Here is a 16,707-nt window from a genome sequence, read left to right as displayed (position 1 = left end):
AAACCTATATTCATATTATCACTTAAGTCACGTGATTTTTTAATTTTAGACTAATGTGATTGTCATTTTGCACTTTCAGGAACTTATTTGACATTTGTTTCAGGGACTTATGTGACAACACCTTTCAAATTCAGGGATTAAAATAACTCAGATGGCTCCTTCAGTTCTACCACCCAGGAAGCTGCACGTGAGGGTTTTCTATGTGACTACTTAGGTAGTAGGTACCCAAATCAAAATGACACGGGTTAGCGACCTTGAACTCCACAATTGTAAAAACACACCATTCTATGGAAGTTAACTTTCAACAATAGCATAATTTTGGGGAACTAAGAAGAAAATACAATCCTCCACATTTGCAAATTATCATTAACGAATGAAATTCTGCAATATCAATTTGACAAAAATTAGCATTTTCAACCTCTAAGATATATCCTGCAAATAAACTGTATTCAATACTCAGTTTCCAGGACACCATCAATAAGACCAAACTCCAAAGCCTGCACAGAGAAAAGGCAGAAACAAAAAACTATCCAGTAAGATCAAACATTTGTAGAAACTAAGATCAAAACATAATAGCAGCACTCACTGAAACTAGCCACCTTAATAATCTCCTTTACAAAAAATAGACGAATAGCAATATAGATTACAAGCAACAATGGTGCTTTGACATGCATTATTTATAGACTAATTAAGTCAATCAAATACTTCCTGGTATAAACTAAACAGAAAATCCAAATTATATTGAAATATTTACTCCTTTCCAACTATCAACTTAAACCTTTTTTTTTCCTAAATTTCATTTCCTATTGGATATTGGATATTGGCTATTGGCAATACAGCACATTTGATTTCTCTGAGAACTTGTCCTCAATTCAACGAACTTATTTGACTGTTATGGAAGGAAATTGAAAAACAGTTCACATTACCTCAGAAACAGACAGAAAACGGTCCCTCTCTGTGTACTGTTGCACCTTCTCTAATGGCTGTCCAGTAAAAACACTATACATCTTGTCAATTTTCTGTAATCCAAATAAACATTAAGTATGAGGAGGGACTTAAGGATAGCATCTATTTCCAGCATGATCAAGATCATAGGAGCATTAAAGTTGTACAAATTATTAGAATTGTACAACTCAAAGGAAGAAACACTAACATGGCGAGATTGAACAGCTTCATTCACTTGGCGTCTGACATCCTCAACATGACCCTGTAGTGAGATTAAGAACAATCAGAATGACAGTGTCTACTGTGTATTGATCAAGATCCTGCTACCCATCAATCCAAATTATTTTATAGTACTTCCGGTGTAAAAATGAAGAACTTTCATTAGTAAATGCATCAATACCTCAAGTTTCAAATTACAGAATGCACTCTACAATTACATGGAAGATGACTTCAAACATAACTTTTGCAGTGGAAGAGATCAGACTTCCAGTATAACTTTTAGATGATTCATTGCAACTTGTCACAAAATTAATGGGCTACTTAACAAGCAAATTGCAGCATCAGCTCCTCTCAAGTCAAGAAATTTAGGTTCATTAGTTTTATAGAAGTTTGTAACTTGTAGGAAGGGGAACATGATGTGGTTTTGACCACTTAGCTCATATACTAAATGGTGCTAAGATCAAATTTGTCATATCACTGCATTATTATTATTATTATTATTATTATTATTATGATGATGATGATATAACTTATCACTGCATTATTATTACTCTCTTCCTACGTCTAATCAGTATGGGAGATTTTTCTGTTTCATGATGTCTCAGTTTCTGTAACAAATTCTTACCCCACATCCACTCTGTGGTTGATGTATCATTATGCGAGCATTTGGCATCGCGTAGCGCATTCCCTTCTCTCCTCCAGCAAGGAGAAGTGCTCCTTGGCTTGCAGCTACTCCGAAACACACGGTACCAACCTTGGGCTTTATCTGGAAAATGGAGTCACCAAATACTTTCAGGGTAGAAACATTGATCACTGTTATGGAATTAAAGTAACTAGAAAAGAAGGGAAAATGTAAATAGATTCAAAGTGACTGGGTGTGTCCATTGGAAGGGGTGACAAAACCTTGATCTTACCCAAGACATGCAATCATAAATTGCCAACACAGAATATGTGCTTCCACCAGGGCAATTTATATATACCTGCCAACACGAGCAGCTCAATATAAATCCCATTTCATGACTTAACAATGAAAGTAAAGTAGCATTGCCAAGACATAACAAACCAGTATATCTGCATTTTCATCAATAGTAGCTAGAGTCACAAGCTGGGATATAACTCTCTGAGCCACTTGTGAATTGACTGGTTGTCCTATGAATATTATACGATTCCTAAACAAAACAGATGAGAGATCAAGAGGTCCTCCAGGAGTCATCACTGCGGGTGTTATTGGTGGATTCCCCTTGGCTTCAATTGCACCATAACTGCAAGTAAACTGGAACATCAGTAAGTCCTTTACCATTCACTACTAATTAAAAAAATGCAGAGACAGGGCACTAAATTTATGTCTGTGAAGGAATCCTTTTCAATTGAAGGAGAATAATGCATTATTAATGTTTCACAATGCACTCCTTTATAACCTAATTAACCTCTATACGGATAAACTTTTTCTTTTCCAGCAAAGGATCATAGACAAATCAGGCACTGAACAATCCATAATGGTAAAAAAAAAAAGTATTCATAAGCACCCTACCAAACAACCACATAATACACGGAGGTAATCAAAATTTTACCTTGTACTCGCACCATGGATATTTTTCTCATCAAGTTTTAAAGGAAAACCACGGCTTTTACTTGATAACCCTGTATAAAATAAAATATACACATGGTAACTTGCTTTATTATGCAAAGTAGTCCATGTTAATAACTCGTAGCTTAATAGACAAACAAAATACCGCTTATTTGTTAATAGGACTCAATTTTGAATCGCAGATAGAGTAAAGAGTTTTCATTTATCAATGAACCATAAGGTAACAATTGTTCACAAACCTGTGCAACAAGTGAAAATCTTAGTCACCACAACGATGTGATACTTTAATGTGCTAATTTGTGGTATTGGGGTCAAAATTGAACTCTTGATTAAGTCTTGTTTGGATAAACTTCTCATTTCTCAATAAGCACTAAAATGAAATAAATTTGTCTCTTAAGTTAAAATTAACTTATGCATAAGATAATTTATAGAATCTCTCTCTCTCTCTCTCTCTCTCTCTCTCTCTAGCTTCTCAAAAAGCTGATTTTAACTTATACATGGACTAATTTTAACTGATGGAATAAATTCAATTCATTTTTACCTTCTTATTTTCTTCTCCTACAAGTGTTTATTAAAGATTTTATCCAAACAGGACCCAAATATCTTAAATTACGCAAGACAGTTAATTATTATAAAACTAGATCAATTTTGCTTCAACAATAGGATCAGCACACTCAAAACGAGGTTAAACTATCACAGCATAGAAAAGCCACCAAATATCGAGTTGCGGCCAAAGAAAAAGTTGTCAAATTAGAAATTTACCAACTCCTGATGAATGGCCATATGGGTTTGGTAAGGAAGAAGCTATCGAGCACGGGTTTCTGGTATAATGGTAGCTCAAATTTTAGGTTCGAAAAAAACAATTGGAAAAAAAGTGAAAGTTTCATTGGGTGATATGAAGATGAACCTGTGAGAAAATACGAGGTGGGAGGGACTTCTGGTGCGAGAAGCGATAGTGAAGCTGGCACTCGCAGGCACTGACAAAGCTTGAGGTACCATTGTTGAATGTTGAAACTCCGAAACTAGGTGGCACAGAGATACCAACCAAATCTTTCTATTCGATCCCACGGATATTAATGGTTCTGGTTTTCAAAGCCCATTGGATCTCAGTGTCCTTTTTGGGCCATTTGTGCTACGGTCCGCTTTATTGCTAATCTTTTTGGAAGTTACTATTTCCACTCTCCTTATTACTAATACACTCTTCTTTGTAATTTTTTTCCCCAAAGTACCATGTGTTTCAGAAACTAATACACTCCCCTTTTACAAAATGGTGATTTTGTACATAGGGGTTGGCTTAGGGGAGAGGACTGCTAGAAACCATTATGCCTTCAAACCTTCATAGACGAAGCATGGGAACATGAATTGATCATGTGTTTTATTTAAAATAATACACTCCCCCTTATTTTAAATAAAACCCTTATTTAATTTAAAATAAGGAGTTTAGGGTTTCGATCATAGACGAAGATGTCTTCAACAGGGATTCGGTCATGCGGGATATCTTATATCATACTTGTTCTTGGTTGAAAAGTTTTGCGGCCAATTTCAAATACTCTCTTATAGTCAATCGATTGTATGCCCAGGTCACCAAGTGTGTGTGTGTGTGTCTAACTACTTCAAGGGCTCATGCGTGATGGATCTAATGATTTGAGGATGTTTGTGCTGCAATATAATATTTTTTGAGCAAGTGGAATCTAACTGATATTTTGGGGTATTTATACACATAATCGAGACGTGTGTGATCTGAGGAAAATTGTATATTTGTATATAACATGGGAAGGTAATGTTGCAGGGATTGGGCACTCTTCTTGTGCCCGTATCATGAGAGAGATTAATGAATTCCTTTTCTTTTTGTCAAAAACCATTTGGTAAAAGGGGAGTATATTAGTTTATGAAATTCAGGGTATTTTGGTAAAAGGGGAGTGTATTAGTAATAAGAGGGAGTGGAAATAACAATTGACAACTTTTTTGTGTGATCATTTTGTTGTTAGACTTAATCAGGAAGAACAAAAAAAGTTTAACAACAAAATGGAAGCATTTGCTTTCTGCACTTTCGCTATTGAATTCAATAACTTCTTCTTATTTTATTTTGAAAAATCCATTCCAAAATACAATTTTACATTAAAAAGTGAGTATTTTAAAATATAACAAATAATGGAGTGTAAAATTCAAATGTCTAAAACAGTTTACAGCACAAATGGCTCAAGTGAGTCCATGATAATAAAATGTATTTTTTTATAAAAAAAATCATTTGTTTTCATGTCACTTATTATATATATATATATATATATATATATATATATATATATATATATATATATATATATATATATATATATATATATATATATATATATATATATTAGTCCTTCTAAATCAGACTAAGAGAATAATGAGAAAATTGTTTAGAGTTATTTAAGAGTACGACTCATGAACCTAAATAGATCCAAATCGGCTCAAATTGTTTGCCTTGATATTTTATTAAAATTATTATATATATATATATATATTAAATTAGAAAAAATAAATATGAGTGAATAAAAAAAAGTCAAAAATATCCTCACTCATAACACATTCATGTTTTTTCCTCTCTCTCTCACTCTCACTCCCTCATCCTTTTTTTTTTTCATCTACTTTCTACTTTTACTTTTTTTAATTTTTTTTTTTTGTTCATGGTCATGGCATGGCTTAGGGAGAGTGTTTAGAGAAAGAAAACGATTTTAGGAGGAAGGGTATACTTGTTTGATTAAATGGAAGAATTTTATCAGATTCTTCTTTTCTGGACAGAAATTTTGAAGAGGTTACACAATCTATCTCGGGGATGGATGCTAAACACATTCAGTTTGGGGTCCATGTGATTGTGATGCATAATTAAGTTTGGCAAAACACATCCTTTTTTTAAAATCTTTGTGGTCTTCCTCATAGAATTCATCACGATCTTTATCATCATGCTTTATGTCTTATGATTATTATCTTAGCTTACTTTTTTCTTCTTTTCATTTTTTGTTTTTTTGCTATTGTAAATCTTGATACTTTTTATTTATATTCTTTGTAGATATCATTATAGCTCCACTGCCTTGTGCATCCTGTACTAAATCATAAAGGCAAAGCAAAAGAAGAGAGTTGAAAAATCAAGCTAAGGGATCTTGGACAAATTTGGTCACAAAAGCTAGCTAGCTATCTATCATTCTCAGATCAACAGGGTCATGAAAAAAGATCAAAAGGAAGAAGCAAAAGGAGCCACATTCTTCTGGTTGAATTTTGACTAAAATGAATAGTGGCAAGTGGCAACAGATCATATCACTTTTCTTGATTCATATACTTCCCTCAATATTTGACTAATTATCAAAGTATATGGTTTCTCTTGATCAGATCGTTTGACTCTTTGTGCGTCCCATGTAGTGGGAAACTGAAATTGTTGGCTAAACTGTTCAATCTGCAGCAGCTGTCATGAACCTCAAGGCTTAGCTCATCTTACAAGACCACTCAAAAGTTTCCAAACAACCCACTCCTTTTTATTTAAGGCTGTGTTTGAGTTTGAGTAAAGATCTCAAATGCAACTCATAAGCTGTTAGAAACCAATATTAAAGTGACAACTGACAACCTTGCTTCGCTCATTTAATTGGTGATTCACACACCATAAGCTAAAGGATATATATATGACACATTTGGTGTCTAGGACACAGTCAAAATTTTCAATTTTTTTAAAAAAAAAGTTAATACAATTCAGGTACTCCTCACATAGAAATTATCTGAAATATTGACCATGTCGACAAAGGATAAAAAAAGGGAAACAAGTTTGAATAAAACATAAATACAGTACAGACACGAACATATGACAAATTTTAATAATAACAAGAACTAGATGTCATGACTATAATAGAACATAAAATTAATATAAAATTAACATAAAATAAAAATTGAAAATCGTAAGAGAATTTCATATTTTAAAAATAAGTATGAATCATTAAAACTTATAACTAAAAAGTATTGGTATAAAAAAATTAAAAAAAAAGAAGTAAAAAAGGAATAAAAATATTACTAAAAGCATTTGAAGTGTTTGTACACTATTTGACTTACTGACACAATTACAACATGATACGACTATCTTTTAGTAGTGTTTGTGCCTTTTTAAAAAATTTATTGTCTAAATTTTTTAAAATACTTATAAATTTATAGGGGTTTGTTTCTCTCCGGAAGTTAAGAAACAAATATTTATCTCAATTGAGAAATTTTAGTAATTAACTATCAAGCTAATCCAAATTAACTCTGCGAAAAACAATATAATTATGCTTTTCTTAAATATGAGCGAATGAGGACAATCTAGTTTTCTCCTCAAACTTTCATGCATATTTCTTTTGCTCCATATATAGATACATATTCATGCATGAGATGTTCCTTTGCTTTGAAAATTTAACATTATTATTTCAAAATCACATGACAACGTCCCAATTTTGGGTCTAGACCCTAATCAGGTTTGCTCTAATGCCTAGCTACCCAAATAAGACACTGATTTCCCAATATATTTATATGTGTCTGGGATGGGAAGATATTGCTAAACTTTATTTAACTAATGTGGAAAAACACTTGGCCAATGGCTTACTTCAAAAGTTAATTCTCCCTTCCCACGTATATTTTTTTAATGAGTTGAACGAACATTGTTTAATTAGAGTGACGTACGCAACTTTTGGTGCCATAAATAACTTTCAAGATTTATTTCTTAATGGAACAGATAGTCAATAGTGCCATTTAATTGTCGTGATCAAATAGCATCACATTGTTGACAGCAAACATTAAAAAACAAAACAAAATAATTCCAAGTAGAATGCTTTGTTTCTTCAACCACATAACACATTAATCAATTAAGAATTTAAACCAATTCAAACCTCCTTATGAAAATTATATGCTATAGACACAAGTAGGCATTCTGATGCAGAAACTAAGTTGACTTTGGCAGATCCAGATAGATCGATCACAACCCTTCCCCCATAGGACACAGAAAAACACAAGGCAATCTTTACAAAATAGTGCTTACATGCCACGCATAAACCTATAGGAAACAAAATGAAGTGCAACTGAATTTTGATTCGATTTCTTTATAGGCATCATAATCATTTTATTTAGTGATGCACATTTAAGTTGACTTTGAAGAAAAAGCCAACGGAGCATTTTGGCGAACTCACAAGTCATATAAGTCATATCTAATCTGGGATTGTCTTTTTGTGAACTTTATCTCATAGGACAAGATACGCCCACAAATTACCATATATTCCGGCTACTCCCATTGAATTCCGTCATTATTGAAATCATTTGATTAAATCTTCTAACAGTTTAGAATATGACTATCTTTTGTGAGTAACATTTACTTGCTACGAGTACATAAAACAGTGATGACAATTATTATAAGGTTGATTTGAACTTTTGAACGGCAAGTTTCTTCTTCAATTTTTTCTCTTCATTTTATATATTTTATGGTGGTTATGAAATTAGACATCTCATACCTTTTTGTTGTAGAATAGGAGAATATACAAGCTATATGCTTGATGTATGACATAGTGTCCACACTTTCAATTAGTAAATAATAAACCAAAACTCAGAGTTGCGCTTATAAGTATGTCAGCATGACGATTAACAAACCATATTAGGCCCCTTACTGCAGAAAATGTGTAGCCAATTTACAGAGTGCGAGGCTTAGTTTATCTCATGTATAAGGGGGAAAATTAACTAGAGTATTCAATGCAACCAAAAATCCAGAAGAGTAAGAATGCACACACATATACACAAACATTTAAGATATTCAACAAATATTTCTAAGTGATTAAAACAAAACAATTGTTTCTATTATTGATAGAACAAATAGGAATACATTAATTATATAGAATAAATCACGATACAAAATCACAATATTATCTATGTACCTACCGCGTTGCACCATAATAACCCTCGTAACACAATAAATAGGTGGTCCAAATCCAAAAGATAAACATTGTTGTTCGGCTCTAGCTAGCATCTACCTGTCTATAGAATGTGAGTTATAAAATATGAGTTATGTACCTACCGCGTTGCACCGTAATAACCATTTATATTTTCATGCTTCTACTTATGAACCAAGCATATTAAAGGGCAAAATTTATATAGTTCCACAGCTGTTTTTAGTTATGTTCTCTAATGAATTGAAACTTTACCTCTATGATGACTTTCAAATTCAAATAATTATTATATAAATTATTGAAGTAAAATTCTAATTCTAATTTTCGAACTACAATGAAACAGAAACTTTTCACTTCAAAATTTACTTTCACTGCAAAATTTACTTATCATATACGTATCATTCACACATGTCCTTTCTTTTTTTTTTTTATAAAGACATTCACTCCTTTCTGAATTATAAACGTGTCAAAATTAGTATTTTTCAATTGACTAATTTTATATATGTGTCACAGTCAATGACTATTCCAAAGTCAACCCAAATATTTGAAACATAACTCTTGCATAAGCTAGCCAGAATTTTGTGAATAAATGGTTTGTGAGGTCGCTTATTTTGCATGGCAGAGGAGAGTAAATAACTGTTTCTGTGCATTGTAATATTATTTTAAGTCCTTTGCAATTGTGCACCAGAAACAAGAGAATTGTTTACCAATGCTCAATTAATGAAGGCAATACTAGATCTCTCACATATTTAACCTAAATGAAGTTGAAATGATTGCTATAAATATAATATATATATATAGCAATAGCGAAGAAGTGCCGCGACTTCTGCAAACATATGCTAGGGACTGGGGAGTAAAGAGACAGGCCACCGACCCAATAAAGTTGGCTAATAATCCATGCAGCTCCATTATCTAAACATAGCAAAATTGAAATTAATCATATGTGACACAGAATATAATTATCTTTTTCTTTCACTTATTTGTTTTTTTTAATATACACACATCTCAAAACTACATACCAAAACCAAAGGAGACAACTTTCTGTTGTCCCATTTTGAATTTTGATATTCAGATATCGTTTTCTTAATCACATAGCCATCGTATACAAAAGTTTTTCCTGGCCTTGCATTCTGGTGGAGTATCACTACTATGCAATATAAAATAGGTTTAATTAATCATTTAATTTATATAAATTATCAACTTTTCGTTTTAGTCTTTATACAAAAAAGTATATTTTAGTTTTCGTACAAATAATTTTTTTATGTTTTAATCGGTTATGTTAATTAGTCTTCTGATAATATAAAACTATCACAAGATTGAGGCGCAAGGACTACAATATGTAAAAAAAAAAATACTTGTATAGACACTATAATATAGAGCTAAATAATTAACGCAGACACAACAGTTAAATAATTAATTAAACCTATAAAACAAGTACAATTATTAATTATTAAATTTACTAAAGGTGAATCCAGTTGACTCTATAAAGAAAACTCAGCAGGAACTGTTGGAACTCAAATGCACGCACCTACATGATGAATGTAGAAGTTGTAAAGGGAGAGCATTACTCCTCGTGATTTTAATCTGAACCACTCTTTTTTCTTCTACTTTTTTATTTTTTCATTTTGGGAAAGCTTAGCCATCTATTTACTCTTGCCATTTTCCTACAAGTTTTTCACACACACACATACACATCGTACGTGGGTCACTTCTTGCCTATAAAAAGGGATGATCCTAGCCTTCACAAATCTAATGAGAACTCCATACCTTAGCAAAAAAATGAAGTCCTTCTTTGCTTTTTTCGTAGTCTTTTCTCTTCTGGTAAGCTTTTATATGTGAAGCACTTCAGTTTATCTTTTATTATGTGAAGCCTCTTTTATCCTATATATGTTGTTGATGAATTCTATTTTCTTTCAACTTAAATAGGTTGTGAACCTCAGCTATGCAAGAAAAGACATGGGAGATTATTGGAAGAATATGATGAATGGCCAACCTATGCCTGAAGCAATCAAAGACCTCCTTGTTCAAGATCCACAAGTATCAGATGCAATGAAGGATCATTTCATTAGGGACTTTGATATAAAGCCTAATGTCATCTTATATCACACACATGTTGTTCCCCACAAGCATAAGCAGAAGATTCAGCAGGCCATGGCCAAGAAATTGGAACCAGAGTTTCAAGGAACTGAAAGACATGGTTGAACAAACTATCAAAAATTATTGAAGCTCAAATCAAATCATTTGCTCGTGATTAGAGATGGAAGTTACACATATATCTCTAGATAGTATATGATCCATAAAGATCACGGTCTTTAGTTTATGTAGAGCTATTTGTTTCTAAGCCTCTCTTTTTCTACTGAACACTTGAACCCTTTATTTCTAGATGTATCTTTATATGGTTATCCTTTTTTTTATTAATTGCATATATATTATCTTTGAGTCCTGCAGAATTTTTATGATCAATAGGCATGATGCAGATTGCCAGGATTACTCTTCATAAATTCTTATTCAACTTTTGCTCCCAAAATTTCTGTTTGGTCCTCAGAAAGATCTACTTCGTGTTATCTATTTTCTTCTCAGAGCTTCAAAGGACAGAAATTAAGCCTATTAACTTAGATGAAGATGTTATAAGAGATACAATTTGAAATTATAAGATTGACTTAATGATTGAAAGGAAAAGAAAAAACTAACAAACTAATGACTAACAAAGTAACAATTAACATTAGCCTATATAAAGAAAAGGAAGATACAATTTAATCTTCCATGTGGGTGAAAGCAGGTCATATGTTTACATGGCACTAATTTAATTTCCCTCTAGAATGAATCTTTTCTCTTGAGAGATAGGGTTGGTGCCCAGTTACATAACTCAAATGTCACATGTTGACAAATATGTTGTTGTACTTAATTAGGCTGGTTTAGAATATGATTGCACTCACCGAAGAAAATGTTGATTTCTAAAATGCTATTAACTGTTGATAGTACTCCAAAACAAAGAAATTTGGGCAATAGTAATAATCAAAACGTGTTATTACTTATTTTATCTTGTGTGGCCCAGTTGAATTGGTACGGTTTGTGTACTTGCAGAAGCATTAACTTTTTTTGTCATGATACATAATTAGTTGTTATTTTTTGTCAGGAACACAGTAGTTGAATCAGTTTTTTTTTTCTTGGTCAACTATTTATAGAAGTAGAAACAAACAATTTTGTTTGGATCCAAGCCCGTTGGGCTTCAGGATCTCTTCGGTACGAGTGTGCAGTACTTCCTGCACTTCCCATTTATTTTGGAATAGACTTCTGGAATGCAATGGGAAAAACAAGAAGCAATAGTAGAAATGTAGGAAACAACAGTCGAGTGCGCATGGCGGATAGTCATCTTGATAATTTGGCAGGATTCTTCAACCAGAAAGTTGAAACTACAATTACTCAATTAATATATATATATATTAATTGCTGGAAAATGAAAGACTAGTAGCTTCGGCATACAGAAACTTATTTCATTCAAGATGGAGGGGTGTCAAAACAGGTTAGCTTGGTTCACACAAGTTGTCCCACTAAGCTCGGTTCACTTTTAAATCAGTCACGAAAATATCACTCCAATCTAGGCCACCATGGATTGGTAGATTAAATGGATTGATTCGCAAATATTTTATAATAAAAAAATCTAAAATAAAGAATTTAAATAAATTAAAAAAAATCTTTTTTTAACCAAGACATTTCAATGATTTAAATAAAAATACAAATAATAAACGAATGTGCTAAATAATCATTCAAACATTTAATATAATCATGAAAGTAATAATTCAAATGTTTCAATTCTCAAATACATAAAATATCATTCAAAATTCTTAAAATATTAAAGTCTTAAATCCATACATTAGTCATAGTTCAATAATATTATAATCTTAAAATTAAAAATATCAAATTGTTAAGAATATATATATATATATATATAATTGAAATTACTAAATAACTACTTAAGTAAATTAAGTGAATTAATCGACTCAAGCCCACCTAATTCGTGGATTAAGTGAACTAAATTTGTTTTCTCTTAGTACCGTAAAACTTTTATTTTTTTGCACCCAGTTTAGCTTAGATGCATGATGAGCCGGGTTGACTCATTGGGTTTAAGCTTACTTTGACACTCCTATCAAGATGTTTCTCACTTCTGCCAACCCTTTTTTTGTAAATGAAAATCAGTAATTACGGTTTGTTTGTTCTATTTGCACTTGTGCTAGTAGTCGATCCTTTGTTAACATCGTATGGCTGTCTAACTAGGCTTTGTCTGCTTCAGTTTTGTGCTTGGGCTTGCTCCCGTGGGCGTTGGGCCCATTACTGTTGACCAAAAGCATTTGGCCCATAGTATTTTGCACACTTTTTTCTAATCATACACCCTTAGTTTTTTTTTTTTTCATTTTACACTTAAGCTTTATTTTTTTGTGAATAAACTATCAAGAGGGCTAAAAGCCTCTTGGGAAGAAATATGAGCTATATCAGCTCAAAGTGCATAAACAATACATGAAGGAGGAAAATCAAAAACTTGATAAAGACTTAAAGTCGTAATAGCTTTCTTAGCCAAAGCATCTGCCACCTGGTTAGCTTCACGTAGAACATGATTCCAATAAATGTTCCCCTGATAGCCATGCACTGCATGAATCTCCTGGACCAGATTATAAAATGGGTGACGCATGCAGCAACCTTTAGACATGAGCTTTATCGCGACCAGTGAATCTGAATCCACCCGGATCCTTCTATACCCTCTCGACCAAGCTAGCTTCAGGCCAAAGAGGATACCCTTCAATTCCTCTTCCAAAACTGAACCTTTACCAATGTTAATGCTTACTCCACAGAGAAAAGCTCCTGTGTGGTCACGCACCAAACTGCCACAAGCCCCTTTGCTTCCACCTTCCATGACAGCACCATCACAAACCTCGGACATTTCCAACTTATCTGTTTGTTAGCATCACTCAGAATTCTCGTATCATTGAGAGGTTTCATCAAGCTAATTCCCTGCATGTAATCCCGAGCAAGTCTGCCAGCTTTTTGGATAACATCTTGTGCTGACCACGTCTCACTTTGGAAAACTTAACAATTTCGTTTCCACCAAACCAAGTTCAGAATAACTCCAAAAAGAAGGTTCCACTTAATGTCATAAACTACATGTTCACGAGCCATATTTGAGAGTAGCCATTTTCTCCATTGAAGGCACGTGTAAAAATCACCAGCTCCATCCATTCGAATAAAGTATTGCCATATCAGTCTCACTTCATCAGTCCCTGAACAGATGGAACAAGGATTCCTCTTGACTAACACATAAACAACATAAGTTTTCATCAGTAAGTCCCAATCTCAACCTCCTAGCATTTGTCAGAATTTTGTCGTGACAAAGCTTCCCCAGAAAACATTTAATTCGGGACAAATTTTCCGGGCCTTACCCTTAAGCGTATTGAAACAATGGTACCGATGTGACATTCTCAGAACTATCGAAACCTGTGGTAGGTATGCATGGGATCTAGTTCCCTTAGCATAGCTATATGAGCACTTTAATGATGTTAGTATACATTATGTGATAAATGAGATGTTGTATGACTCTTCTATAGATACCAAAATTTATATTTTATTATTAATCATTGTTTACTCCTGTTAATTTAATTAATCATGATAATTGTGTTACAACATGGACTTTATTTTAGCATTTTTTGGCTATTGGCTAGCTCCCACAATTTGTTGACAAAATATACTAAGGACACACCTTGTACATGTCTGTGGACACGTCTCAAAGGTGCAAGTGATGTGGTTTCTTTTCGCACTGTGTTAGATATGCTACAAAAAAAATATGTGTGTTGGATGCCATATGTAGATCACAAACAACATTACCTTTTTTAGGATGTATCCCTATACTCAAACTACATCAGGTATGGATCACCCATGCTTGTGAACCTTTTAATTTGACAAGGTTCCTCCACAATTTATACATATATATGCAAGGCATTTCTCACGATCGTGTGCCATCTCCTGAGAAGTGTGACCAGGGTTGGCTTAATTATGATGATCATGTACTTTGATTATGTATGTTATGACAATCACATTGTGTTGTTCCTTTAATATGATATATTCTTATCCATAGGAAAGGTTCAAGAGAATTTCTGCGTTATTTTAATCAATGGTTGACATAAAGGGATGGTCAGGGGCAAAACTGACACTTAGAAATCTCACGAGACACATTGAAAATCTTGTAAAGTGGCACAAAGGAAGATTGTGCATATCAAAGGAAAATGAAAACTTCTAGAGTTGTAGTTGACTATTTTTATGCAACATTTATATTTTACGCATGTAATATTTGTATCATTGTATTTTATTTACACAATATTTGACTCTTTTATATATAATATTTGTGTGTAGTCATGATTGTCAAGCTTTAGAGTGAACTTGTAGACTTCTACAAGTTTACATGAATCTATTACAAATTTATCGAGTCTGCTTCGAATTTATTAAAAAATGAATTTGTTTTATGAATCAAGTAAACTATTAAACTCAAAAGAGTTTATGAATTCACTCTAAAATTTTGACAACCATGTGTCATAACAATCAACAATATTGTCATACATAAAAAAATTTATGAATGAAGGACAATATAAAAACTAATTAATTTTATTATTTTTTATATTTTCTTAACTTTAAAATCTATCAAAATAAGTTTTTAAATAATGTGTTGAAAATAGTGCATGCACAAATGATATAAACATTTTTTTCAGTGTCATCTATTTTCAAATCATTACATATTCTAAATTTATTCACTTATATAATAATTTATTTTAAAAGATATATTAGTGATGATTTTTTAATAATTAATCGTGTGAAATTTTTAACATTGATATTGTATAGAAATTAAAATATTTTATCTTCAAATTATTTAATTAAATAACACGTAAAATGATAAAAAAATATTGTAATAAATTAAAATAATCAATACTTTTTGTTCAATAATTGAAAAAATATTTCATCGTGTTGATCAACGATGAGAGTTAGCATAAGTCTAACCTAACCTTCAATTCCAATCATTCTATTTCTACCCAGTACCCAAAATAAACTACATTAATTCATGTGTTTAAGTTAAATTTGATTTTTTTAAAAAATATATATACACTAATTATTACCGGATCATGTACTTGCAAATCCGATTAAGTCGATCGTGTTTGAATTATTTGCTTCTTTTATTTTATTTTATTTTATTTTATTTTACTTTGATTAATATTTAGGAAAACTAAAATATATGTAGATGTTTAAAAAATTTCAAATTCAAATACGTACAAACTTAATGATTACATTCTGGTCTTAGTTTGATTGGACTGGTTTAGGTTGCATTATTAAAAAAAAAAACAAATAGTACCTAACCCAATTAACATAACTTATTTGGACTTTATGTTGTCAAGTGGAGTAGGATTTTTTATTTCTATAGAATGGTGTTTAAAATGCAGCCGATTTTATTTTGCAGCCAAATTAAACATATTTTTATGTATTTAATCCAACTTTTAAATTAAAAGGCAAGCAATAAAGATATACAAAATATTTTATAAATATTGTATAAATTTAACATATCATTTTACTTTGTTTGAATGGAGGAAAGGAAATATTTGTACTCAAAACATTAACATTAAAATAAAGTAAAAGATATGTTATATATTTATCTTTGATCTAAAATTTCACAAACCCATATTTAAAATTTGAAACAACATGAGTATCACATGAGAAATATGATTGAGTTTTTAAGGATTGAACTGAATCGATTTTAAGGGGAGGAAGTTAACAAATTAATTCAATTGAACAAATTTTCGCATTGTATCACTTAATAGATTTGGTTTTAAATGTATTTTTAATATAAAAAAATTAATCTGAATTGAAACATTTTATAATTTTTTTCCATTTATGAATTCATCAAAATATATAATATAAGAAAAATTTTAATTAAGTGTGATTAATATGAATTCTTTAAGTCAAATTATATATATATATATATATATATATATATAT

The 16,707-nt window shown here is 31.7% G+C and overlaps 2 protein-coding genes across 2 annotated transcripts; one reads left to right on the top strand and one right to left on the bottom strand.

The window, feature by feature from the left end:
* Window positions 1-267: 267 nt before the first annotated feature.
* Window positions 268-3,817, bottom strand: LOC114375991 (ATP-dependent Clp protease proteolytic subunit 6, chloroplastic-like). The gene is made up of 9 exons (XM_028333881.1): window positions 3,660-3,817; window positions 3,515-3,573; window positions 2,736-2,805; window positions 2,228-2,426; window positions 2,079-2,144; window positions 1,790-1,930; window positions 1,154-1,207; window positions 927-1,019; window positions 268-497 (listed from the first exon to the last, which is right to left on the bottom strand). Exons 1-9 carry the CDS (start codon window positions 3,749-3,751, stop codon window positions 450-452), a joined length of 822 nt encoding a protein of 273 aa, XP_028189682.1. The 5' UTR covers window positions 3,752-3,817; the 3' UTR covers window positions 268-449.
* Window positions 3,818-10,227: 6,410 nt separating this feature from the next.
* On the top strand, window positions 10,228-11,180 carry LOC114375992 (organ-specific protein P4-like). The gene is made up of 2 exons (XM_028333882.1): window positions 10,228-10,500; window positions 10,606-11,180. The coding sequence occupies exons 1-2, from the start codon at window positions 10,408-10,410 to the stop codon at window positions 10,879-10,881; spliced, it is 369 nt and encodes a 122-aa protein (XP_028189683.1). The 5' UTR covers window positions 10,228-10,407; the 3' UTR covers window positions 10,882-11,180.
* The last annotated feature ends 5,527 nt before the right edge of the window (window positions 11,181-16,707 follow it).

The sequence above is a fragment of the Glycine soja genome, chromosome 11 (assembly GCF_004193775.1).
Source record: "Glycine soja cultivar W05 chromosome 11, ASM419377v2, whole genome shotgun sequence".
In the NCBI taxonomy this organism is placed as follows: domain Eukaryota; kingdom Viridiplantae; phylum Streptophyta; class Magnoliopsida; order Fabales; family Fabaceae; genus Glycine; species Glycine soja.
The sequence above is the reverse complement of the archived record's forward strand: the minus strand, read 5'-3'. Positions and strand labels throughout refer to the sequence as shown.

What these genes read in the sequence shown, in the direction of transcription:
- LOC114375991 (XM_028333881.1), bottom strand. Translation starts at nt 3,751, where the DNA reads ATGGTACCTCAAGCTTTGTCAGTGCCTGCGAGTGCCAGCTTCACTATC. An exon ending in ATGAAAATGCAGATATACTG is followed by an intron (nt 2,145 to 2,227) that starts GTTTGTTATGTC and finishes TCGTGTTGGCAG; the next exon opens with GTATATATAAATTGCCCTGG. An exon ending in GTTTTCTGTCTGTTTCTGAG is followed by an intron (nt 498 to 926) that starts GTAATGTGAACT and finishes TTCTCTGTGCAG; the next exon opens with GCTTTGGAGTTTGGTCTTAT.
- LOC114375992 (XM_028333882.1), top strand. Translation starts at nt 10,408, where the DNA reads ATGATCCTAGCCTTCACAAATCTAATGAGAACTCCATACCTTAGCAAA. An exon ending in TCGTAGTCTTTTCTCTTCTG is followed by an intron (nt 10,501 to 10,605) that starts GTAAGCTTTTAT and finishes CAACTTAAATAG; the next exon opens with GTTGTGAACCTCAGCTATGC.